The sequence below is a fragment of the Kogia breviceps genome, chromosome 4 (assembly GCF_026419965.1).
Source record: "Kogia breviceps isolate mKogBre1 chromosome 4, mKogBre1 haplotype 1, whole genome shotgun sequence".
In the NCBI taxonomy this organism is placed as follows: domain Eukaryota; kingdom Metazoa; phylum Chordata; class Mammalia; order Artiodactyla; family Physeteridae; genus Kogia; species Kogia breviceps.
This window is the reverse complement of record NC_081313.1, coordinates 146,891,330-146,918,593: the sequence shown is the minus strand read 5'-3', so window position 1 is coordinate 146,918,593 and position 27,264 is coordinate 146,891,330. Positions and strand designations below refer to the sequence as shown.

The window sequence follows — 27,264 nt, the reverse complement described above, 5'->3', positions numbered from 1 at the left end:
AGGCCATGGCTCACGGGTCTAGCTGCTCCGCGGTATGTGGGATCTTCCCAGACAGGGGCACGAACCCATGTCCCCTGCCTCGGCAGGCGGACTCTCAACCACTGTGCCAGGGAAGTCCCTGAAAACAGGGAAGTCCCTGAAATATTTCAATATTTTAAGTTTTCATCTCTTTCATTCCAGAAATTCTATGTCTAGAAATTTATATATAGCTATATACATTTATAAAGAGGTTCACATTGCAGCCTTTCTGTAACAGAGGAAAAAACGAAAAAAACCCCGAACTGAAAACAACTAAAAGTCCATCAGTATTGCACTGGCCATGTAAATTATGTAATGTGACACAGCTATTAAACAGAAAAGAATGGATGTACGCACAAATTGGGAAAATCACTATCCAAGAGAGATTGTAGACTATGTATAGTATGCTGCTCTTCTATAAAATACAGGCTATCCATTACGTAGAAATACTTACATACAAGATGCAACAAGTGTGAACGTAAGCACCTGGGAAATATCTGAAAGAACCACACAAGAAACTGGGAGAGTGGAACAACTTTCCATGTCCTTTATCATGGGAATTCGGAAGGGTACACACACGAACTAATGGGCCTCTGCTGCCATCGTCCGGTTAAGGGGGGAATTGCAGGCGTCCGAGTCCTCTTTACTAATCAAGCGTCTGAGTCGGCCGGCGTGATGACGTCATCCCGAGGGGCGGTGGCGCATGCGCAGTAGAAGGAGGTCCGCGAGGTACGCGGGCTTCAACCTAGGCGCCTGTGGTTCGGTTCCTTGTGCTGACACTGGGGGCGCCGGGTTGACGACTTAGGCACTCTTGGTGTTGGGTGGGCGGCATGTTGAGGGTCACATGAGCCAGTGGCATCATGCCCGAGGGCGGTGGGGTCAGGTTCGCGGCTTTTCCGGACGTTCGTCGGCCAAGAGGAAAGAACGCACATCCCGGAAAGGTAATACACTTGGCCCCTGGGCGTTGCGGGTGGAGCTCAGAGGCCCTGGGCCTGGGCTTTGTCTTTTCTCTCTCCTGTCACTGTTGCCCCGCGCGCTGACCCGTCCGCGCTCTGCTAGAGGGTATTGGTCGTCTCCCGGCTCAGTTCACAGTAGCTGAAAGCGACGGTGTGTGATGTTCTGATTTCCCCCCATCGTTTTAAAAGGGAGGCTCTGGCCATTGCTCCTCGGGTAACATGCAGAGGGACTGCTTTTGAAGATGGGACTGTCAGTGTTGCGGACACTCCTTAATTACCAAAATAGAATTCCCTCAATTCCTCAAGCTGTGTTGTTTTGGCACAGAAAATGTGAGTAAGAGGAACTGGAAGTAAGTTTGAGTGAAAAAACGCGCCGGTACCGCCGAATTTTCCATCGAAACAGTTGATCTGTGTTGTCTCTAGGAATTATAAAGGGCGTACTGTTGCTTCCTAACCGGTGTCATTTGAGAGATCTACCTCTGTACGTTCAAATGATTAATTTGGAGACTTTGCTCATGTGTGCAGTAAACCCTTTAATTCCCTAAGACCTTCCTTTCCTCCATGTCATACCCCATAAAGCCCGCTTCAGTTTATCTCCTGAATTTCTTTTGAATCTGTCAACTCTTCCTCAACATCTAATACTGAACTTGCCTGTCGGTTGCAATTAGGTCTTAACTAGCGTCCATATTTCTTGTTTCCTTCCAGTCCATTCTTCACACAAGAAACCTTAACAGCAAGTTGGAGCATTGCTCATAACCATCGCTCCAAAACATTGTTTTGAGAATAGAAAACCAACTGTTGGCCTTCAAGTCTCTGCGTGGTCTAGAATCCTCTCTGCTTCTGTAGCCGCATCTTGTGCCACTTTTGCCCTCACTTTCTATGCTTCAGACACACTGAATTAACCTTAGTTCTAACTCATCTTACAGAAGTCAGTTCAGATACTAGTTTTCACTGTGAATCCTAGCATTAAGGAATTTTGTTATCAGGTTTTGTATGAGGACTAAAAATAAACTGGGAAGTGGAAGAATTGAGTTTAAACTATTTCAGTCAACACGCGTGTATTCATGATACCTTAGTAGTCAACACCGGGCTAGGTTTTATCAGGGATACAGAAGTTCTGGGCGTCTCTGGTTTTAGATATCCCTTATTTGTTGAGACCTTTGCATTGTTCAGTTGCCTTTTATCTGTTGTCAAGACGGGAAAACAGGAACAAGGGAAGTATAGGTTATTACTGGGGGGGGGGTTGAATAAGTGGAGCAGCACAATGCAAAGCAGAAAGAGGAGAGAGACCTAGTATAGAGGGATATGATTTCCATTTTCAAGGCGCGTTCATCCTATGCAGGGAGACAGCCTAAGATAAAATTTGCCTAACAGACAATATATTATTAGGTGGAAAGAGTATCTCCCAGTGGGACAGCGGATGCCTGGGACTCGTTGCATTGCTTTCAAAGTTCCTTTAAAAAAGGTAAGTGAAAGTTAATACCGTATGCTTCCAGAAATCTGAATTCACCATATAGAGCCCTGGCTCTCAACCCTGTCGTAGTCCATTTTCCCTTTTTATAGCAAATACTTTTTAATACCTCCTTTAGTATCCAGAAATGGAATTCATAGATAAATACAGCCTACTTTTGTATTTAGTGTAAAAAAAAACCCAATGGAATGCCCTAACTATAAATAAAGAAGAAAATACTTTATAAGAAAGTAATATGTATCTCAGTATGTAAATGTTTGGGGATGACTATACTAGAAATAAAGAAATAGTCAGGTACTTGTACCATGAATGCAATAAACTATGGACTTTGATTGATAATGACGTGTCAGTGTTGGTTCACGAATTCTAAGAAATGAAGCACACTGGTATGGCACGTCGATAATGGGGAAGGCTGTGTGGGGTGAAGGAGAGAGGGTATAAGTGTGAACTGTGTGCTTTTTACTCAGTTTTGCTGTGAATCTCAAAGTGCTCTAAAAGTAGTCTACTAATTTAAAAAGAAAAGTGTGTTGCTGGCACTTGAATAACCAAACAGATCAATGGAACAGAGTACATAAATAAGGCAAATACATAAAAGAATACTTAGCAGTGAAAGCCATCCTTCATATAGGTAGATATTCAAGAAGTGTTTATGTGTCTATTTACAGGCACTCTGCTTGGAGCTGGCGATACAGTGGTAGGCAAAATTGATGTGGTCCCTGCCTTCTGGGAGTTTACAGTCTGGTTAGGAGACCAACATGAAATAAACAAACATAGAAGTAAATGTCTAGAAGTGAGCTTATTTTCTTGTGTCTAATCTCTCTGGAAGAAAGGATTGTAATATCGCTTGTAAATTCCAGAGGAGGAAACTTTACTTTGAATCTCATATGTTAGCATCACAGGGTTTGAATAAATGGATAATATAATAAAGGATTTTAAACACATGTTCTTTCTTATTTTATTCTTTCTGACAGAGTTTTGAAGTGAATCTTGCTCCAGAATGCTTTTCCTGCTTGGATCTTTTTTAACAAACACCAAGAACAGAATGAAGAACTTGGGCTGATTATTGACTTAACATATACTCGCCGCTATTATAAGCCAGAGGTAAATGGAACCCGTAATTGAAAATGACCTTCTTTCTGATACTGTAATAATTCATAGTAATTCAGTACTTATCATCTTATGCTAAGGTGAATCCTGTTCTTCTTTCATGGGTTCAAAACAGGAAGCTAGTGGTTTCCTTAAATACACATTTCTAATTCCTGTTTCAAAATGAGATGAAAGATATGAATTGAACTATCGTATTTGGCAGTAGACTCTAGATATGCTTCAGAAATTCTATAAGCTTCCATGTTCTATATTTTGAAAATGAAGTAAATTTTAGTAAGAATAGTAGTAGCCTGAAAGGAAAGAAAGGTATGTCCATTATGTCTTTAGCACTTATTTTCAGCAGTAGCCTGAGCATGTTTAAGCATCACAGTAAAAGACAATTGTTCTCTAAGTTTTATGCTTTCTTTTCCTAATACCTTCTGATACAGTACAGAAACCCATATATTCTCTTGGCCCATGTAGGACATACCAGTGCCAAGGAATTATCCTTCTTCTGACCTGTTCCATGGCCTTGGGAGACAGTAACACCTAATGTTTGTTAATATTTGTATAGCAGTTTGCCATTTAGAAAGTTGTTTCATATCCACTGACTTCGCTAATCTTCACAAGAATCCTTTGCTGTTGAAGTGGAAGTAGTACTGATATCTCCTACTGAGTGCTTACTCTGCACTAAGCTCAGAGGATAGACAACTACAGTTACTAATTTTACAGACGACGAAACTGACTCTCAGAAAAGGAAGAATTGAAATTTCAACTCAGTTATTCCTCTATTTTTATTGTGGTAAAATATACGTAAATCCTATTTATTTTAACCATTTATAAATATGCAGTTCAGTGGCATTAACTACAGTCACAGTGTTGTGTAACCATCACCACCGTGTATAACCAAAACTTTTACATCATCCTCAACAAAAACTCTGTAACCATCAAACAGTAAGCACCCCGTTTTTCCTCCCACCAGCCCTTGGTAACCTCTATTCCATTTTCTGTCTCTATGAATTTGCCTGTTCTAGGTACCTCGTGTAAGTGGAATCTACAATATTTGTCCTTCTATGTCTGGCTTATTTCACTAAACCTAGTGTCTTCAAGGTTCATCCATCTTATAGCATGGAACAAAACGCCATTCCTTTTTTGGCGTAATAAATCCCACTGTGTGTATAATGTAGTTTGTTATTCATTGGTTGATTGACACTTGGGTTGTTGCCACCGTGTAATTATTGTGAATCAGCCTGCTATGATCATTGGTGTACAGATATTTGTTCAAATCCCTGCTTTCAGTTCTCTTAGATATGCAGTGTAGGTAGTAGCAGAGTTGTTGTATCATATGGTAGCTCTACGTTCAACCTTTGAGCCACTTCCAAACTGTTTTCTACAGGGTCATCTTGTTTTTAAACAATGATCACGAATTTTAAACATCTACAAAAGTATACAAAATACTGTGAATGTTCCTTGTATACCCATGAACTCATCCAGCTTTAATATTTACCAACTGATGGCTGTCACATTTTATCTATACCCCCACCTGTTTCACCCTATTCCATAGTATCTTGAAGCAGCTCCAAGACAACATGTAATTACACGTATACATTTTTGGTATGTATATTTAAAATATAGGACTTGTATTCCTTAATATCATTTTTAATATTACATACCCAGTGAGTGCTCAAATTTGCAGTTGTCTCCTAAATGTCATAAAAAGTTGTTTTTAAGAATTTTGAATTAGATCCAAATAAGGTCCTCACTTTGCCGTTGATTGTTAGGTCTCTGAGGTCTTAGTTAATCTATAGGTTCTCCCTCCATGTCTCTCTCACTTTTTTTTTCCTCCTTGAATTTTATCTTTAAAGAAACCAGGTAATTTGTCCCATCTAGATTTGTTGATTACATTCCATGTGTTGTTAACATAACCTTCCATCCTTTTATTTCCTGTAAATTGGTCGTTGATCAGAATGAAGCTTGCATGTTTTATTCTGGCAAGACGTTTCATAGGTGGTGATGTGTTCTTCCATGGAGACATATAATTGTCTCTTTCTGTGATATTAGCAGTCACAGATGATTCATACCTCCATCCATTCATTCAGTTGAGGCTTCAAAAACTGGTGAATTCTGTTGTTCTTTTTTCACTTATCAGCTGGGTATATTTCTATCAGGAGAAGATTCCGTTCATCAACTACTTGGTTGCCCAGTTGTAGAGGCATAATTCCTTTTTTTTTTTTTTCCAGTACGCAGGCCTCTCACCGTGGTGGCCCCTCCCGTTGCGGAGCACAGGCTCCCGACGCGCAGGCTCAGAGGCCATGGCTCACGGGGTCTAGTCGTTCCGCGGCATGTGGGATCTTCCCGGACCGGGGCACGAACCCGTGTCCCCTGCATCAGCAGGTGGACTCTCAACCACTGCACCACCAGGGAAGCCCTCTTCTTTTATTTAGCAGTTTTCAAAGTAATGAGTTGATTTACAAATATCCTCCAGTGGTGACCAATCTTTTTAAATGTATTTATTCATATCACCGTGGACTCCATTACAGTTATTATTCTGAATGAGGCCCTGTTTTTGGCTAGTTGGAGCTTCTCAGTGACTGCTGAGTCCTTTTGATATGACATCAGTTGTTTCTAGACTTTTTCAGTGGTCAGAGCTGGGAGATATGTATGTTTGTTTTTAATATAAAATATGTCATAGGTACATACTGCTACTTTCCATTTAAATTCAGAACTACAGAATTTTCACTTATCCTTTTGTGTCTTCTATTGATAGTCTACTTTCTCCCACCCCGAGAATACCAGTTCTCAACAATGCCTGAAATTTGCTCTATTTCCTATTTCGAATCCAAGTTCTTCTGACTCTATTCTACTATTCTACTTAAATCACAGCCGCTTTGTGGCCCTTGAAATATAAGATAGAACATAAATGTAGGTGGAACTGTTTATATCCTTTTGAGTTACATGTGCATTCATTCACATAGATTTGCTTTTCCTTTTGCATGCCTAGTAACTGTCCATTCTGCAGTTTTAATGAAAATCAGGTTATATTTACTGGTTAAAGCAGCTTTGGAAAAAATGGCTCTCATCAGAATGACTGACATATTAAGTTTAATGTACTCTCTTGGTTTATATTCTGCCTTCTCTAATTGAATTTTTATTCTTTCCTGACAAATGAAGTAATACATATTTTCATGGTTTTGCCTTATAGGACTTACCAGAAACTATGCGTTATTTAAGAATTTGTACAATTGGGCTTCAGGTGCCAGATGATGACGCCATTTTTAAATTCCCATGTGCTGTTAATGGGTTTTTGAAAGAAAATAAAGACAATGGTGAGTTGTTTCTGTTTTTTTTTTCCTTTACCTGAACTTTGGTATGCATTTTGAGTGGGGTTGGGGATTTTTAACATTTTTAATAGTTCTGACATTAGGCCTGTTGTGTTTGGTAACATTAAGGTGGAAATGTCTGATGGTGCTGATAGGGTATGGTGTTTTTCCTGTTTATGGTCACAAACAACTTAGTTTAGTTTGGAAGGTGATTTATGTGAGAAGTATGAACTGAAGTAGCTTACTTACTCTTTTTAAAAAATTTGAATGGAAAATACATAAAAAGATAAAAATGTTCTTTTGTCCTATTTATTGGTTGAGATGTGGAAGAAAAGGTTAAGCCTCTCAGGTTCTTAGCGTATATAAAAGAGAAAAGAAAAAGCAAAGGTTCGGCGTGGGACTCATCCCTAGAAGCAAAACAAAAGAGAGTGGACCAGAAGAGTGGCTTCGTTATCATATGTGTTTAAGATATTTTTGCTGCTTTTACCCTTTGGGTGCAAGTGAGGGAGAACACTGCCACCTCTTGTATGTATCTTCAGACAGGAAGAGCTGCAAAGGCTGGTGTTTTCTTGTTTCTGCTTTAAGATCTACTCTGTTGTTAGTAGGTCTTAATAGCGTCTGAATTGTAAGGATCCGCCTGCCTTTTTCTAGCATCTAACTGTCAGAAGGAACATGGTATTTGCCGTGTTTTCAGACTGAGGAACCTTTCATCTGTGGAACACCGGTGACCCACAGGAGAAGGTGTTCATCTTGTCCTCTTTCTAAATTTAGCCTGAGGAGTGTGCACTTTATTAAATAAACCTGACAGACAGTACATATTCCGTGTAGTTATAAAATGATGCACATATATACATAAAACAGGGAGTAGGGGAGAAGGAATAGAGATGGAGGTGGGAAGATAGGGGATAGGAGTTGAGAGAGAGAAGGAGACACTGGAATTTCAAGATAAATTTTCATTCTGTAACCTGGTTGCTTAATGCAGGTACTAGCTCTTAAACATCTTTAGACCTATACACAGATCTTCCCTGTACTTTAGCTTTAAAACTTGAGAGGCTTGTCCTTGCCTGTGATAAGCAGGGTGTCAAGAAAGGAGGCAAATTATCTGATTTGTGTAAACTGTAGTCACAGAAATGTTACCCCTTAAGATGTTAGGGTGCAGCTGCTGGCCCTCTCACTTCCTCCAGGCTCGTTTGTGTGTGTTCTGTCTGTTCCACGTGGGCTAGAAGATCCTTACGAGTGCATGAGAACACATTTGTAAACCTTGATTGTGCACATGTATACCAAATGTAGTCCATTGCATATGCTGGCTCATGTGTGGGTGTTCTGCATGCAGTGGGCTAACTTCACCATGCTCTCTGCCATTGCAGTCTCAGGACCTTAGTTATGATCCGTTGGTGGTTTCCTCTGCTCTAAGCCCCTCCCACAGATGCCAGCCTCACTGATAATGAGGAGGAGACTCTACTATCCACTCCCTAGAATTGGTAGAGACTCAGAAAATAAATTGTTTTAGTAAACACCGAGAGCCTTATAGGTTTGTTGTTAGGGCACGTGGATACAGAGGTGACTAGAAGTCTTTGTTCAGTAGCAACTTGCAGTTATCTACAAAGGTAAACATGTAGTGACTATAAATGGGTTACTTATCATAAAAGAATCAAGTGCAGCAGGAAACTAGAGGAAAAATCGAGGAAGGCCTTACCGAGGAGACATCATTTGAGCTGGGTTTTGGGGAAGAGGATTTTGCCGGAATGAGGAAAGGACAACCCAGGTATTGGGAACAGGTACAGAAGGCACAGGGCTTGAACGTGTGCTCTGGAGGGGCAGCCTCTGGTTTGACTAGAGGGTAGTGTGAAAGGGCAAAGAATTCATACATTCATTTTCACCAAATATTTGTATAACACCTTCTAAGTTGAAGGCACTGTTCTAGGAAGTAGGAAAGTAGGAAAAGAACAAAGTTCTTTCCCTTACGTACTTTATGTTCTAGTGGGGGAGAGAGATAAATAAATAAGTAAATATATGGAGTGTCAAGTGGTGCTAAATTCATTGGAAAATAACAAAACGAGAGGAAGAGGTGAGGGCATGTGGTAGGTGATCAGGGATACCTGTTTTATAGACAGACTTATGGGTGTCCACTGTACCCATGGTTTAAACAGGACTGGCTACCTCATCTGCAGGTGAGTTGCCAACCCCAAGAGGCAGACCATGTTTAAATTGTTCTGTTTCCAATAGAAATGTAAGCTAATGTAAGCGGAATGCAAAAAATGCAGTCAGAGAAATGTATGAAGTGGAAGGCAATTTTGCGCCCTACTCAGAGGTGACCACCAGTAATAATTTAGCACATATTTTTTCAGATGTAAAAATGCAGATGTAAGCATATACGATATTCCCTTGGTATCTGCAGGAGGATTGGTTTTAGGACTCCCCATGGATACCAAAATCCTCGGATGCTCACCTCCCGTATGTAAAATGGTGTAGTATAATTGGCCTTCCATATCTGCAGGATATGGAACCATTGGATATACAGAACTGACTGTACATGTGATTGAATGGTATAGTATTCAGACATTTTGGTTTATAATTTAATATATGGTGGACATCTTCCTAGGAAAATATTTGGAGACATCATTCTTATTTATTTATTATTATTTTTCCCTCCAAATTTGCTTTATGTAGTTGGATATAAATTAATGAACAGTTAAATGTCAAATCTTTAAGTGCTTATGACATACTAAATTCTTGTATAATGAACTTATGAAGAACCCTTCAAGAGACTTGTGTTTTGTATGTAGAAGTGTGTTAAGAGTCAAATATTCAACTCAATATAAAATAATAAGAAACACTTCTGATTTGTTAGGTTGAGATTGCTTCTCCTTGTAGTAATGAATGATTTTTTTAGCTGTAGTATCACTGAGCTGAACAAATATGTCACCTTCGAGTACATAAGGAAAAATAAACACATGCTAAATGGGTAAAACATTACAACTCCATCTTTCCTAGACCATCTCTACTTCTAACACTTCAGAAGCTTAGAGATTCAGAGTGTTCTTACCTTAATTGCAAGAAAAATATAAAGGAGAAATTCCTTCTTTTTTGAGATCACAACTGTGAAGTTGTGATTATACAAATTCTGCATTTGTGTGCAAAACATGAAACACATTTATCTTCATTCTCCCTGCTTAGAATTGTCAGTCAACTAGCAGGACTTTCCTTCCAAGAAACAGAGACTGAGATGTGTTGTATATGACTTCAGTAAGCTCAGCACTACAATAAGAAGACATGCAGTATCCTTTTGCTGTGGTTCAAGACAGCAGGGAAGGAGGTCACAGGAAAGAATAAGTCAAAATTGTTACAACTGAGAAACTTTTCTCAGTTTAACCATGGTGCCTCTTTCATTTTTACATAAGCATGGTGGCATAATTCAAGCTCAATAAATCAGAATTCTTAATGTGGAAAATTTACCTTGACTTTTAATTATCACCATATTAACAACCAAAATGATTAGATGAAACACATAAGAAAGGGTAATGTTAAACCCGTTTACTAGAGTTAGTTTCTGGACACAGTAACTCATTTTTTTCATGAGAAGAGGGACAATGAATCTCGGTTTGCTTACAAGCTAGGAGATCACTTTGAATTCTGCCTTTCTTAACTGCCAGTAGATATCGCACTTGTAACAGGTTATAAATAAACTGGTTTTCAAGCACAGAGCAAGCCCCAACACTAAGAGTACACTATTTAGGAAGACCTAAGGCAATGAATTCCATTTCCAATGGAAAAAAAGAATCATATGGTCTTAGACAAACAGTTCTGAATGGTTTACTTAACAGTCCCTTAGTAGTTCTTCCCTGCTCATAGAACTTTATGATTTGTTGAGGAGTGAAGCATTCAGCTTCAGTGGATAAATCCTTGTTAGGCTGAGACAATCATTATCCTATCCCTCTTTGCCATGAATTGTCTTATGAATGGTCATATCAATCTGTTTTGGCAAATGAGTAATTAGGGGAAGGCTGTTATTGTGCTTATGAGAATGATATTTTTCTCTGAAAAAAGATAAATAATATGCATTAGGTAAAAGAGCATTTGGGCTCTTTTTCTGCTCACTCCTTGTTTTGTGAGAATATGATTCTTGGTTTTACAGCAGCCATCTTGTGACCCTGAGATGATCATGTGCCAATAATGGCAAATGGTAGATTAGAAAGAACCAGCAAAGACAGAAAACAGCAACCTCAATAGTAACAACAATCACAGCCAAAGAACAATGGGACCTTAACTTGTGGAGTTCCTATAAAGTAAAAAATAAATGCTCTATATTTATTCTAAAAAAAAAGAACTATGCAAACAAGCTTAAAACTAGTTTTTTTGTGCCAGTGTTGTAAACTGTAGCTTTAAATAAAACCTTGACCCAAATGCCAGTAACTTCAGAAAAGAACTTGGGTAGGGGGAAGAAGAAAGTTATCTCACTTAGGAAAAACAACCACTATCTTTATCCTAATCTTCGACACAGAAGTGAAACATATGTAGCTGCTGTAACACTTTACACAATTCCAATGTACTGGAGCAATAACAAGATCTAAATACAATTATATTTTTAAACACTGGGTGAAGGCTTTACATAGAAATAGCATCCTACTTTTCCCCCTAAATTTCTAAAAGATGACGTACTTTTCCCCAACATCTGCAGCCGTTCACGAATTTTTAGGAAACTTTCATGCATGATCTTAATTCCCAATCCGTGGCTCCTTGGGCTCAACGACAAAAGACCAAAACCACCAAAAATGATGGTTCACTTGAAGTCAGGTGAGAGACACTGGCTCAGTTAGTCTCGTAGGACAGAAGCAGTGCTGCATCAACTGTCTCCATGCAGGAGGGGCACGTGAAGGGTCTCATCAGCCAGTCACCTGTACAGCCCAGGTGATCTGCATACACAGCAGTAATCCAATTGGGTTTGCATAAACAAAGTCCATCATACAGATCCCACACTCCCAGATCTTTTTAAAAAATATTTGTTTTATTTAATTCATTAATTTATTGGTTTGCACCGTGTCTTACTTGCAGCCGGTGGGCTCCTTAGTTGTGGCATGCAAACTCTTAGTTGCGGCATGCCTGTGGGATCTAGTTCCCTGACCAGGGAATGAACCCGGGCCCCCTGCTTGGGAGTGTGGAGTCTTTACCCACTGCACCACCAGGGAAGTCCCCCGGATCCTTTCTTCTGATCCATTTCTTCCAGGGTCATAAACTCCTTCAGGCTGATGCTGTATGAGGCGTATTCTTTGAGCTATCCTAATTTGTTCCTCTCAGCTGAGTGGCTAGGCATGTCTGGCTAGGTGTTGGATGATAGACCAAAACTGGAACTTGATCCAGATATGGCAGTAGCGGCTCCTGATCCAGCTCCATCCCCTTGCCAAAGCTAGCCCAGTCAGACTGAGATTTGTGAGGCATGGAGATGTGATCTGAAGTGGCGGAATTAAGGCAGTTCCCCATCTTCCGGGGCTTGAGTGTGTGATCTGTTGTGTGCTGTTTTGACAGTCTTCCAACCTCATTCCTTTTTTAAAATAATTAATGAATTAATTTTATTTATTTATTTTTGAATTTTTAAAACTTATTTATTTTTATACAGCAGGTTCTTATTAGTTATCTATTTTATACATATTAGTGTATATATGTCAATCCCAATCTCCCATTTCGTCTCACCACCACCGACCCCCTCCTGCCCCACTTTCCCCCTTGCTGTCCATACGTTTGTTCTCTACATCTGAGTCTCTTTTCTGCCTTGCAAACCGGTTCATCAGTACCATTTTTCTAGATTCCACATATATGCATTAATATACAATATTTGTTTTTCTCTTTCTGACTTACTTCACTCTGTATGACAATCTCTAGGTCCATCCACGTCTCTACAAATGACCCAATTTCATTCCTTTTTTTTGTGGTACGCGGGCCTCTCACTGTTGTGGCCTGTCCCGTTGCGGAGCACAGGCTCCAGACGCACAGACTCAGCGGCCATGCCTCACAGGCCCAGCCGCTCTGTGCATCAGGGATCCTCCCAGACTGGGGCACGAACCCGTGTCCCCTGCATCGGCAGGCAGATTCTCAACCACTGCGCCACCAGGGAAGCCCCAATTTCGTTCTTTTTTACCACTGAGTAATATTCCATTGTGTATATGTACCACATCTTCTTTGTCCTTTCATCTGTCGATGGGCATTTAGGTTGCTTCCATGACCTAGGTATTGTGAATAGTGCTGCAATGAACATTGGGGTGCATATGTCTTTTTGAATTATGGTTTTCTCTGGGTATATGCCCAGTAGTGGGATTGCTGGATCATATGGTAATTCTATTTTTAGTTTTTAAGTAACCTCCATACTGTTCTCCATAGTGGCTGTATCAGATTACATTCCCACCAGCAGTGCAAGAGGGTTCCCTTTCCTCACACCCTCTCCAGCATTTGTTGTTTGTAGATTTTCTGATGACGCCCATTCTAACCGGTGTGAGGTGATACCTCATTGTAGTTTTGATTTGCATTACTTTAGTAATGAGTGATGTTGAGCAGCTTTCCATGTGCCTCTTGACCATCTGTATGTCTTCTTTGGAGAAATGTCTAGTTAGGTCTTCTGCCCATTTTTTGATTGGGTTGTTTGTTTTTTTAATAGTGAGCTGCATGACCTATTTATATATTTGGGAGATTAATCCTTTGTTGATTCATTTGCAAATATTTTCTCCCATTCTGAGGGTTGTCTTGTGGTCTTGTTCATAGTTTCCTCTGCTGTGCAAAAGCTTTTAAGTTTCATTAGGTCTCATTTGTTTATTTTTTTAAGGCTGCATTGTTCCTTTGCTTATTGATGAACATATAAAAGTCAGAAGTTTTTGATGTCATAAAACATCCAAGTAATGAACATTCCTGTGTGAACATCTTTGAATATATATGCTTTGTCTCAGTTAACTTCACTCAGAATTGGACTTCTGCATCAAAGAGTTTATGCCCTTATGCCTTTTGTGGATGTTGCTACACTGTACCAGTTTATGGTTGTTCATGCAGGAAATACTTATTGAGCATCTGTTATGTTAAGCACTGTGCTGGGTGCTAGCAAAACGACTTGTGAAATTCTGTGAGTGAAGAGACTTGACCTGCCCTTTGTGAATTCTAACAGTGCAGAGAGGGAATAGATAGTCAAGAATCATACTCTGCGTGTCGAATTACAACTCTGACAAGTGCCAAGGAGAGGGACATGGTACCATGAGAGCATATTTTAGGGAGCATTTGATCTCATCATGGAGTTTAGAGAAGGTTTATTCAGGGATGTTTCAGCTGATATCTGAAGGATGAGTCGGTATTAACCAGATAGGGACGTTGGGGAGAGATTTCTGAGCATAAGGAATAGCACAAGACCCTATAAGAGGAAAGCATATGCTGTGTGGGAGGAACTGGCCAGGGAGGTGGGGCTGTTGGGGGAGCATGTCATGATGATGGAGCTGCAAGTGTGGGTAGGAGCTCGATCGTGCAGGCTTATGTTTAAGATTTCAGACTTTAAGAGGAATAGAAAACCATTGAACTTTCTTGTGGAAGGTGAGTGGGTGGAACATACCCAATTGCACTTTCAACCTATCGTTTTGCTACCGAGTGGAGAATACACTGCGGGGAGAAAGAGTGGAAGCGAGGAAACAAGTTAGGAGACTTTTGTAGAAATTGGGCATAATGGTGGCTTGGACCAGGGTATGGTGGTCATTTTGGTGGAAAGATGTGGACAGTTGCTAGAGGTATGTAGGCAGTATCATTGTTAGCACTGGTTGTGGGTTGAGGATGAGGATGAGGGAGAAATAGCTGTCAGTGTCGGTGATTCCTAAGCTTCTGGCTCCTATGGTTGGTTAGATAGGGTTTTTTAGATATGATGCTAATATTGATCCTAAGTGTTTTTTTGTTATTTGTTGCTTCTTGATGAATACTCTGTCATATTAAGTCTCCTGTTTTGAGTGTACAAAGCATTTTGACTAAAACTGAGTGTTGTATGTTATCAGATAACTTTTTAACATCTGCCAGTTTGGTCCTGTATTTTATTCTCTTTCATTTATTAATTAAATTATATTAATGTAAATAATTATATTAATAGATTGTCTAAAGTTGCATTATCCTTGCATCCTTGGAATAAAGCCTTTTTGTAGTCATGGTATATATCATTCTTTAATAATTATTGATTAGATGTGCTGATATTTTCTTAGGATTTTTATATCTATATTTGTAAAGCGAAATTGGACCTTTTTTGCAAAAACTTGAGTTTCTTTTCTTTTTATTTACAAATGACTCGAATTTTGTTGTTTCGTAGATATTTGATTGATACAGAAGGCATGTGACCAGATGATGTAATTGAATGTAAGTATAAGGGTTGTCACTACATTTCCCTGTTTATAAAATTTGAAGGTAGAAGTGTAGGGGAATTTCTCAAATTTTGGAAAAAGAGAAAAGTTTATTTGTCCTGACATAACATAAACTTTTACCGAAAGTTTATAAAGGGATGTATCTGGAAATAGCGAGATATAACAGCCTGAATAATTGGTCAGTGGATTTCAGCATTTTTTTTCTTTTTAAAATTTTTAAAATTAATTTACTGATTTTTGATATTATATCCACTTCACCAAGGAATCCCCTTTTTCTTTATTCCTTCCTTCTTTCTTTCCTTCCTTCCTTCCTTCCTTCTTCCTTCCTTTCTTTAAAGCTCCAAGTCATTTAAAATACATGACTTCTTACTAAAACTCTCCAGTTCGTATAACCAAGGCATTTGTAACTTTTCCTTTTATTCCTGGGACTTCCCTGGTGGTCCAGTGGTTTCAGACTCTGCACTTCCAGTGCAGCAGGCGTGGGTTCAATCCCTAGTTGGGGAGCTAAGGTCCCACATGCTGTGCAGACAAAGAAATTTTTTTTAAAAGTTATATTCCTGTATTATTGAATTTAGTGGTTTAGGTTTTGTTTGAATATTTAGAAGATTTCAATTTATTTACCAGGAACAAACAAAACATCATGTAAAAATAGTTTTCCAGAAAGTATTTCCATCATTCTCTTCTTCCCTTTCTCGTGCAGACTGGTGTTTTATCCTGACAAGCTCTGCGTCATTCCATAAGAAAGCTGCTCTTCTTTTGGTTTCACAAGAGATGGTGAACAATGGTAAAATATCCAGTTTACCTAAGTTTCTAGAGTACACTTCAGGGAGCAAATGATGGGGTGGGATGTTGGGGCAGAGTGAGAGCTACAGATTCTGGTGAGACTGAGAGTCAGTCACAAAAATTACTGGGCTGTGGTGAAAGGAGAACAAAAATAAATCAGGTTCCTGCTGGTGGACAGGAAGCCACAGTGAAGAAGAATGGTGTGTAGCTGGGCTGTGTAATTGGGCCCATAAGTGCTGTGTCTTCTGATGGTAATTATGAACAGAAACCAAATAATAATTCCTAATAACATGTAGGTGACCAATCCTTGAGAGCTGAGGTAGAGAGAAGGAGAGACGGCATTATACCTTGTCTCTGGTTCATTGAGTTTCCCAGGCTGATTTGTGACCAATCTTGGGTGAAATCATAACTAAATCATTTTTGCTAAGGTGATCAGCTTTCGTGGGGTCGTTTCTCTGCACTCTGTCCAATGATAAAGCCCACTGGTTTGTGCCTCCTGGAAAACAGTTATTCCAAAACAGTATAAGTGAAGCATTGATGGAACAGCCATGAAGAACATGTTTCCACATGGCCTCACACCTGCGTTTCAAAGTGCTTTAAAACTTTTTTCATCCAAACATCAATAACAGAAAAGGATTGGGATCAAATCCCGTACAGACGTAGCAAAAGAGAAAAGAGAATAAGGAGCAGAGTAGCATCTCTTCAGACAATAAAATCAAGTTGGAAAAGACAGGTCCACAAACCAGATCAAAACTGTCACCTGTTATTTCACAGTGGGCTTTGAAAAGATGTGAGGAAAAAGAATGCAAAAGTTGAAAGAATATGGATAGAGGAGGGAATGGGAAGTTATTGTTTAATGGCTATAGAGTCGCTGTTTGGGTTGGCGAAAAATTTCTGGAAATGGTAAATGCTGATAAATGCCACCTATGGGTGTTTGGTTTTAGTTGATCTTCTTCCATGTAAGGGTTTGGAGAGATTCAGAGACTGCGGCTGCCTCCATCTTTCTGAGGTCCTGCTCAATCTTTTTTGACATAATTATTTTGAATTTGGAGAGTGGTGATGTTTGCACAGCACTGTGAATGTATTTAATGGCACTGAATTGTATACTTGAAAATGGTTGAAATACTACATTTTGTTTTATGTGTATTTTACCATAATAAAAAAAAAAGATGAAAGAACAGCATAAACCAGAATTAGGTAAGATGATAGAACTCAGGACAGAATTCAAAATAAAAGAAAAAAATTCAGAAATGAAGACTAAATTTAAAATAATACAAGAGTGGGTACTTCCCTGGTTGTCCAGTGGTTAAAAATCTGCCTTCCAGTGCAGGGAATGCACGTTGATCCCTGGTTGGGGAACTGAGATCCTACATGCTGCAGGGCAACTAAGCCCGCACGCCGCAACTACTGAGCCCATGTGCTCTGGAGCCCACGCGCCAAAACTAGAGAGCCCACTAGCCGCAAGGAAGAGCCCATGCACTGCAACGAACAGCCTGCGTGCTGCACCTAATACTCGACACTGCCAAAAATAAATAAATTAATTAAATAAATTAAATAAAATAATACGATTGAATGACCATAATGCATAATGCCTTAAGAGAAACAAAGAAGAAAAGGAATTTTTTTAATCAAAAAGAAGATAAAAAAATTTTTAGAGAAATGGCAAAGATAAAAGATAGGCAAAAAAGAGTCAGGACAGCACTGAAAAGAGTAATATAAATTGGAATAAGAATCTATTATACCATAAAAGTGACATTTAAAATTAGTGGGACAGATTAGTCAATCAGTTGTGATTACATACATGCCGGGGTATAAATATTTCTTTGGAAGGATCCACAGCACGACAAAAGCAGATGTCTCTGAGGAGGGAAACGTGTGGCTGGGGAACGTGGGGAAAAGGGTGACTTTTCATTGAATTCCCGTGTACCTTTTCTAAAGTTCTGTCACGTGCATCTATTAACTCTGAAGTTTGCCTGAGTTCAAACCCCAGTTCCCCAGGTTGCTACCTGTTAATCTTGAACAAACTCTTCACACTCTCCAAGCCTCTTTTCATCTGTGAAATAAGGTCTTAGTAACTTAGCCTGGTGCTGCCTGGCACAGAGTAAACTCTCAATAAATGGAGATTATTAGTGAAAAAAACCCAAATGCCCATCAGTGGATGAATGAATGTTTTCAATGTGGTGTATATGTGAAATATTATACAGTCATAAAAAGGAATGAAGTAATGACATGCCAGGACATGGACGAACTTGAAAACATTATGCTAATGCAAGGAAGCCAGAAAAATGGTCACATTTGTATTATTTCATGAAATGTCCAGAAAAGGCAAAACCGTAGTGACAGAAAGCAAATGAATGGTTGCAGGGACTGAAGGAGGAGGGGATGAAGAGGGCCTGCTGATGGTTACGGGGGCTTCTTTTTCGGGTGATGAAAACATGATGGGTTCGATGACGGTGATGGTTGCATAGGCTTGTGAATGTACGAAATGACACTGAATTTGCATTTTCAGAAGGTAAATTTTATGGCATGTGAATGACATCTCAAAAAATAATTTTGAAAATGAAAATTGCCAGATTTCCCATAGTCACTATCCACTGTCTCCATCTCTCCCTTCTCCCCACTGCATTCCTTTTGACGACCACCCCTGCCGCTCTCTCCCATCCTCACTCCCTCGAGCTGCCCCACGAGGCCTCCCAGGGAGCCCCTGAAGCGCTGGGCGCCTGCGTCCTGTGGCTGTTGGAGCGGCTGCCCAGTGTGTGTGCCCCCACCACTCTCACCCGTGAGAGTGGCCGCTTCCCTCGCATTTTTCTCGTGCGTTTCAGCTGCTGGTGATGTTTACAGAAGGCAGCACGTGCCCTGGTCCATGGAGGAAGCCCCTCAAGTTCATATTTAGGGCCGTCCAGAAGTTTGATTTCATCCTCCAGTAACCTCAGGATGCTGTGCTCTGAAAGCCAGGTTGGCCACCTGCGGGCACTTGCAAATACTGAGGACTTCGGAGGCATTTGGGCCTCCAATTGAGGCCTTGTACCTCCACATGTGATGTGACCTCAGCCCTCTGCTGCACCTCTCTAAGTGAAGTGGCACAGGAATACTGACCTTGCCTGTTGTTGCCAGGATTAACTGAGTAGTGCATTGGCTGCCCTGGTGCTTAGGTGTTGAGTACATGGTGATGTACATACCAGGCCCTATTGGTGGGCTTCCTGATGCAGCAGTTCCCTTGGCTCTGCCCCTGTCGTCAGCTGCCCCTAGGATAACTCGGAGCCCGAGCCACTTCTCTGGTAGATTTCCCTATTCCCCCACTATAGTCACACCTGCATAAGGCAACTCAAACCTTTCAGAGATGTGTCCTGAACCTCTTCTTTTCATAAATACCTTTCTGGTGGTTGTGAGACTTAAGGCCAACCTCCCCAAGAGACTTTTTCTGTTTCTCCTAGGAAACCTAGACTCATCTTCTGTCATCTTCAACTCTACTCAAATTTTGTTCTTTCAACCCTGACCTCTGACCCTGCTTTTTACTTCTGCCATTTCATCCTCACTCCTGCTTTCTTTCATAAATCCAAAAATCTCTTTTGGCCTTCCTAGCCCTGGGCCAAGTTCCTTCCTCTTTCCTCAGTTTTTACCCATTTCTTCCCCTTTCCTTGCTTCTCCCATCCAACTTTCAGTCCTTCCTTTCACATGCAGACTTTGATTGCAAACCCGTCCAAAAAAAAAAAAACACGCCACAGTTAGCAGCATCTCAAAATTCAAAAGATTTATTACTCATCTATTAATTCTATTATATTTATTCAGTTTTATTGTTTTTAAATATATCAAAATAAATAGAGAAATTTATACCTATCTTATCTATATATGGAAGAACAGCTGGTACCCAAGGTGTCACCAACAATCCTAGCAGCTCTTACTGTACGTATCCGTAGTAGTCAGCAATTTCCATTTCTTTTTCCCTCTCAGTGAAAAACGTCAGTTTCCCCAGAGAGGTGTATTTGGCAGCATTCTCACGTTCTTGTTGAACCGCCTCTTCATGGCCGCCCGCTATGGCCTCTGCTCTTGTTCGATGGGCTTTGACATTACTGGCTCAGGAACATTGGGTTGCCTCCATTGAATTTGGTGCTTGCTGAAGTCTTGGAATAGAAATGGGGTTTGGAGCTCCGGTGGGGACTGGTGCTTAGTCAGAGCAGGGGGAGCTGGAGAGAAGTGCAAGGTGAAGTTTTGTTCGGTGCAGGCCTCGGGGCAGCAGACGGACGGACACTAGGCTGGGTATGGTCGGTCCAACCCGGTTGGGTTGGGTTGGTCGCAGTTGGCTGAGCTGGTTTGGCGGGACCTGGCAAAGAGGCAGGAGGTGGCTGGGGTGAACTCACTGCAGCAGGTTGAGCTGGGTTAGTAGCAGCAGGCTGGGCACGGTCAGCCACAGCAGGCCGATGTGAGGCCAGAGACTGTGGCCTCCGAGGAGCAGGTCGAGCTTGAGGCTTGTCCCAGGCAGAAAAAGGCAGAGACATCCAGTTGACCTTCCCAGGAGGAGGCAGCTCATACTGGGATGGAGATGGACACTCTTTTTCAGCACTGCTGTCTGGTTTCTGGGCTTGGCCTTGAGTTTTCTCAGGACCCTGACCCTCACGTGGGGTATGCCGCCATGGCTGGATCGCTGGGGGTGGCTGGCGGTCTTTAGGGTTGATTGAATTTCCCAAGACCCGACAGGAAGAGAGCCCAGTTTTCTTATCATTCTTCTTCCCCAGTGCGTGAAAAACTGTCACAGACTCCAGCATGCGCATGCCTAGGGGGGTTCGAGTCTTTTTAAAGCTCTCTTGGGTAAGCTCAGTTTGGTGTTTCTTTCGCTTCGTCTTGGGAATTGTTGGTTTCTCTTCTGCCTTGACTTTGTTCCCTGACTTTTTATTCTCTAATGTAACAGATAAGGAAAAAAAAACACGCTTTGTGAGACAGTGATTTGTCCAAAGTCACACAGATAGTAAATGTCAAAATCAAAACTGAACTTAGGTCTCCACACTTGTAGTTCAATACTTTCCCTCATTATTCCATGCTATTTTGAATCCACTACTAAATGTAGGGGCAAAATAAATGTAATGAAAAACTTTCAAAAGTTTCTTTTCTCACCTGACATGGTCAGAGAAGAAGAGGAAACATCAACTGCAGATACAAGGGATGAGGAGACAACACTAGAGGATGTCTGAGTGGCTGCAGCTGAACGGCGCATGTGTCCAGTACAAAGGTCACTGGTTACTGGTCACTGGTCACTTGTCATCTTTTCCTAGGATGGAAGGTTATGTTAACAACACATGGAATGTAATCAACAAATCTAGATGGGACAAATTACCTGGTTTCTTTAAAGATAAAATTCAAGGAGGAAAAAAAAAGTGAGAGAGACATGGAGGGAGAACCTATAGATTAACTAAGACCTCAGAGACCTAACAATCAACGGCAAAGTGAGGACCTTATTTGGATCTAATTCAAAATTCTTAAAAACAACTTTTTATGACATTTAGGAGACAACTGCAAATTTGAGCACTCACTGGGTATGTAATATTAAAAATGATATTAAGGAATACAAGTCCTATATTTTAAATATACATACCAAAAATGTATACGTGTAATTACATGTTGTCTTGGAGCTGCTTCAAGATACTATGGAATAGGGTGAAACAGGTGGGGGTATAGATAAAATGTGACAGCCATCAGTTGGTAAATATTAAAGCTGGATGAGTTCATGGGTATACAAGGAACATTCACAGTATTTTGTATACTTTTGTAGATGTTTAAAATTCGTGATCATTGTTTAAAAACAAGATGACCCTGTAGAAAACAGTTTGGAAGTGGCTCAAAGGTTGAACGTAGAGCTACCATATGATACAACAACTCTGCTACTACCTACACTGCATATCTAAGAGAACTGAAAGCAGGGATTTGAACAAATATCTGTACACCAATGATCATAGCAGGCTGATTCACAATAATTACACGGTGGCAACAACCCAAGTGTCAATCAACCAATGAATAACAAACTACATTATACACACAGTGGGATTTATTACGCCAAAAAAGGAATGGCGTTTTGTTCCATGCTATAAGATGGATGAACCTTGAAGACACTAGGTTTAGTGAAATAAGCCAGACATAGAAGGACAAATATTGTAGATTCCACTTACACGAGGTACCTAGAACAGGCAAATTCATAGAGACAGAAAATGGAATAGAGGTTACCAAGGGCTGGTGGGAGGAAAAACGGGGTGCTTACTGTTTGATGGTTACAGAGTTTTTGTTGAGGATGATGTAAAAGTTTTGGTTATACACGGTGGTGATGGTTACACAACACTGTGACTGTAGTTAATGCCACTGAACTGCATATTTATAAATGGTTAAAATAAATAGGATTTACGTATATTTTACCACAATAAAAATAGAGGAATAACTGAGTTGAAATTTCAATTCTTCCTTTTCTGAGAGTCAGTTTCGTCGTCTGTAAAATTAGTAACTGTAGTTGTCTATCCTCTGAGCTTAGTGCAGAGTAAGCACTCAGTAGGAGATATCAGTACTACTTCCACTTCAACAGCAAAGGATTCTTGTGAAGATTAGCGAAGTCAGTGGATATGAAACAACTTTCTAAATGGCAAACTGCTATACAAATATTAACAAACATTAGGTGTTACTGTCTCCCAAGGCCATGGAACAGGTCAGAAGAAGGATAATTCCTTGGCACTGGTATGTCCTACATGGGCCAAGAGAATATATGGGTTTCTGTACTGTATCAGAAGGTATTAGGAAAAGAAAGCATAAAACTTAGAGAACAATTGTCTTTTACTGTGATGCTTAAACATGCTCAGGCTACTGCTGAAAATAAGTGCTAAAGACATAATGGACATACCTTTCTTTCCTTTCAGGCTACTACTATTCTTACTAAAATTTACTTCATTTTCAAAATATAGAACATGGAAGCTTATAGAATTTCTGAAGCATATCTAGAGTCTACTGCCAAATACGATAGTTCAATTCATATCTTTCATCTCATTTTGAAACAGGAATTAGAAATGTGTATTTAAGGAAACCACTAGCTTCCTGTTTTGAACCCATGAAAGAAGAACAGGATTCACCTTAGCATAAGATGATAAGTACTGAATTACTATGAATTATTACAGTATCAGAAAGAAGGTCATTTTCAATTACGGGTTCCATTTACCTCTGGCTTATAATAGCGGCGAGTATATGTTAAGTCAATAATCAGCCCAAGTTCTTCATTCTGTTCTTGGTGTTTGTTAAAAAAGATCCAAGCAGGAAAAGCATTCTGGAGCAAGATTCACTTCAAAACTCTGTCAGAAAGAATAAAATAAGAAAGAACATGTGTTTAAAATCCTTTATTATATTATCCATTTATTCAAACCCTGTGATGCTAACATATGAGATTCAAAGTAAAGTTTCCTCCTCTGGAATTTACAAGCGATATTACAATCCTTTCTTCCAGAGAGATTAGACACAAGAAAATAAGCTCACTTCTAGACATTTACTTCTATGTTTGTTTATTTCATGTTGGTCTCCTAACCAGACTGTAAACTCCCAGAAGGCAGGGACCACATCAATTTTGCCTACCACTGTATCGCCAGCTCCAAGCAGAGTGCCTGTAAATAGACACATAAACACTTCTTGAATATCTACCTATATGAAGGATGGCTTTCACTGCTAAGTATTCTTTTATGTATTTGCCTTATTTATGTACTCTGTTCCATTGATCTGTTTGGTTATTCAAGTGCCAGCAACACACTTTTCTTTTTAAATTAGTAGACTACTTTTAGAGCACTTTGAGATTCACAGCAAAACTGAGTAAAAAGCACACAGTTCACACTTATACCCTCTCTCCTTCACCCCACACAGCCTTCCCCATTATCGACGTGCCATACCAGTGTGCTTCATTTCTTAGAATTCGTGAACCAACACTGACACGTCATTATCAATCAAAGTCCATAGTTTATTGCATTCATGGTACAAGTACCTGACTATTTCTTTATTTCTAGTATAGTCATCCCCAAACATTTACATACTGAGATACATATTACTTTCTTATAAAGTATTTTCTTCTTTATTTATAGTTAGGGCATTCCATTGGGTTTTTTTTTACACTAAATACAAAAGTAGGCTGTATTTATCTATGAATTCCATTTCTGGATACTAAAGGAGGTATTAAAAAGTATTTGCTATAAAAAGGGAAAATGGACTACGACAGGGTTGAGAGCCAGGGCTCTATATGGTGAATTCAGATTTCTGGAAGCATACGGTATTAACTTTCACTTACCTTTTTTAAAGGAACTTTGAAAGCAATGCAACGAGTCCCAGGCATCCGCTGTCCCACTGGGAGATACTCTTTCCACCTAATAATATATTGTCTGTTAGGCAAATTTTATCTTAGGCTGTCTCCCTGCATAGGATGAACGCGCCTTGAAAATGGAAATCATATCCCTCTATACTAGGTCTCTCTCCTCTTTCTGCTTTGCATTGTGCTGCTCCACTTATTCAACCCCCCCCCCCAGTAATAACCTATACTTCCCTTGTTCCTGTTTTCCCGTCTTGACAACAGATAAAAGGCAACTGAACAATGCAAAGGTCTCAACAAATAAGGGATATCTAAAACCAGAGACGCCCAGAACTTCTGTATCCCTGATAAAACCTAGCCCGGTGTTGACTACTAAGGTATCATGAATACACGCGTGTTGACTGAAATAGTTTAAACTCAATTCTTCCACTTCCCAGTTTATTTTTAGTCCTCATACAAAACCTGATAACAAAATTCCTTAATGCTAGGATTCACAGTGAAAACTAGTATCTGAACTGACTTCTGTAAGATGAGTTAGAACTAAGGTTAATTCAGTGTGTCTGAAGCATAGAAAGTGAGGGCAAAAGTGGCACAAGATGCGGCTACAGAAGCAGAGAGGATTCTAGACCACGCAGAGACTTGAAGGCCAACAGTTGGTTTTCTATTCTCAAAACAATGTTTTGGAGCGATGGTTATGAGCAATGCTCCAACTTGCTGTTAAGGTTTCTTGTGTGAAGAATGGACTGGAAGGAAACAAGAAATATGGACGCTAGTTAAGACCTAATTGCAACCGACAGGCAAGTTCAGTATTAGATGTTGAGGAAGAGTTGACAGATTCAAAAGAAATTCAGGAGATAAACTGAAGCGGGCTTTATGGGGTATGACATGGAGGAAAGGAAGGTCTTAGGGAATTAAAGGGTTTACTGCACACATGAGCAAAGTCTCCAAATTAATCATTTGAACGTACAGAGGTAGATCTCTCAAATGACACCGGTTAGGAAGCAACAGTACGCCCTTTATAATTCCTAGAGACAACACAGATCAACTGTTTCGATGGAAAATTCGGCGGTACCGGCGCGTTTTTTCACTCAAACTTACTTCCAGTTCCTCTTACTCACATTTTCTGTGCCAAAACAACACAGCTTGAGGAATTGAGGGAATTCTATTTTGGTAATTAAGGAGTGTCCGCAACACTGACAGTCCCATCTTCAAAAGCAGTCCCTCTGCATGTTACCCGAGGAGCAATGGCCAGAGCCTCCCTTTTAAAACGATGGGGGGAAATCAGAACATCACACACCGTCGCTTTCAGCTACTGTGAACTGAGCCGGGAGACGACCAATACCCTCTAGCAGAGCGCGGACGGGTCAGCGCGCGGGGCAACAGTGACAGGAGAGAGAAAAGACAAAGCCCAGGCCCAGGGCCTCTGAGCTCCACCCGCAACGCCCAGGGGCCAAGTGTATTACCTTTCCGGGATGTGCGTTCTTTCCTCTTGGCCGACGAACGTCCGGAAAAGCCGCGAACCTGACCCCACCGCCCTCGGGCATGATGCCACTGGCTCATGTGACCCTCAACATGCCGCCCACCCAACACCAAGAGTGCCTAAGTCGTCAACCCGGCGCCCCCAGTGTCAGCACAAGGAACCGAACCACAGGCGCCTAGGTTGAAGCCCGCGTACCTCGCGGACCTCCTTCTACTGCGCATGCGCCACCGCCCCTCGGGATGACGTCATCACGCCGGCCGACTCAGACGCTTGATTAGTAAAGAGGACTCGGACGCCTGCAATTCCCCCCTTAACCGGACGATGGCAGCAGAGGCCCATTAGTTCGTGTGTGTACCCTTCCGAATTCCCATGATAAAGGACATGGAAAGTTGTTCCACTCTCCCAGTTTCTTGTGTGGTTCTTTCAGATATTTCCCAGGTGCTTACGTTCACACTTGTTGCATCTTGTATGTAAGTATTTCTACGTAATGGATAGCCTGTATTTTATAGAAGAGCAGCATACTATACATAGTCTACAATCTCTCTTGGATAGTGATTTTCCCAATTTGTGCGTACATCCATTCTTTTCTGTTTAATAGCTGTGTCACATTACATAATTTACATGGCCAGTGCAATACTGATGGACTTTTAGTTGTTTTCAGTTCGGGGTTTTTTTCGTTTTTTCCTCTGTTACAGAAAGGCTGCAATGTGAACCTCTTTATAAATGTATATAGCTATATATAAATTTCTAGACATAGAATTTCTGGAATGAAAGAGATGAAAACTTAAAATATTGAAATATTTCAGGGACTTCCCTGTTTTCAGGGACTTCCCTGGCACAGTGGTTGAGAGTCCGCCTGCCGATGCAGGGGACATGGGTTCGTGCCCCTGTCTGGGAAGATCCCACATACCGCGGAGCAGCTAGACCCGTGAGCCATGGCCTCTGAGCCTGCGCGTCCAGAGCCTGTGCTCCGCGACGGGAGAGGCCACAACAATGAGACGCCCGCGTACCACCAAAAAAATATATATATATTGAAAGATTTTCAATCAATCTAATCTGCCTAATCAACCTTCGAAAATATTCTATCAACTTATATTCCACTCACAGTGAAACATTTATTGGGTTTCTATTATATGCCTGGTATCATGCTGGAGGTTGACAGTATGTATTTACATGTTACACAATACCAAAAAAAGCCTGAGAGAGACAAGAGTGGAGCTCAAGTATAGCATTTGCTCACAGTATCAGGCATAGTATTCTGTACCCTTTAGAAAAACTGTGAATCCTGCCTCAAGTGGAACAGCAAAGAACAGCATGTCCTACAGTAGGTCTGAAGGTATAATAGCATACTAAATTCCATTGTTATTTATAATAGGAAATGCTTTTTGTTAGTTTTACTTTTAACTTTTTTTTACCCACTCTGGAATAATCCAGGGGTAATCAGAACTTCTTACCTTCTTTAGCCCAAAAGGA

The 27,264-nt window shown here is 40.5% G+C and overlaps 1 protein-coding gene, 1 long non-coding RNA gene and 2 pseudogenes across 4 annotated transcripts; 1 reads left to right on the top strand and 3 right to left on the bottom strand.

Moving 5' to 3' along the window:
- LOC131755466 (RNA/RNP complex-1-interacting phosphatase-like) overlaps positions 1-27,264 on the bottom strand; it is a 572,095-nt pseudogene that overhangs the window by 101,701 nt on the left and 443,130 nt on the right.
- LOC131755484 (uncharacterized) lies at positions 717-22,421 on the top strand. 3 transcript variants are annotated; one of them, XR_010840334.1, is made up of 7 exons: positions 724-959; positions 2,364-2,439; positions 3,417-3,546; positions 6,734-6,857; positions 15,166-15,212; positions 15,918-16,001; positions 21,123-22,421. It is a non-coding gene; the product is annotated as an uncharacterized lncRNA (long non-coding RNA). The 3 variants fall into 3 exon arrangements; XR_010840335.1 differs by lacking the exon at positions 21,123-22,421 and adding an exon at positions 17,326-17,815; XR_010840333.1 differs by lacking the exon at positions 21,123-22,421 and having other exon boundaries at positions 717-959; positions 15,918-20,357.
- LOC131755499 (RING finger protein 11-like) lies at positions 11,661-12,329 on the bottom strand (annotated as a pseudogene).
- On the bottom strand, positions 19,726-26,025 carry LOC136791968 (uncharacterized protein C2orf78-like). Its single transcript, XM_067032158.1, has 5 exons — positions 25,775-26,025; positions 24,294-24,369; positions 23,187-23,316; positions 21,110-21,263; positions 19,726-20,894 (listed from the first exon to the last, which is right to left on the bottom strand). Exons 4-5 carry the CDS (start codon positions 21,207-21,209, stop codon positions 20,170-20,172), a joined length of 825 nt encoding a protein of 274 aa, XP_066888259.1. The 5' UTR covers positions 21,210-21,263; positions 23,187-23,316; positions 24,294-24,369; positions 25,775-26,025; the 3' UTR covers positions 19,726-20,169.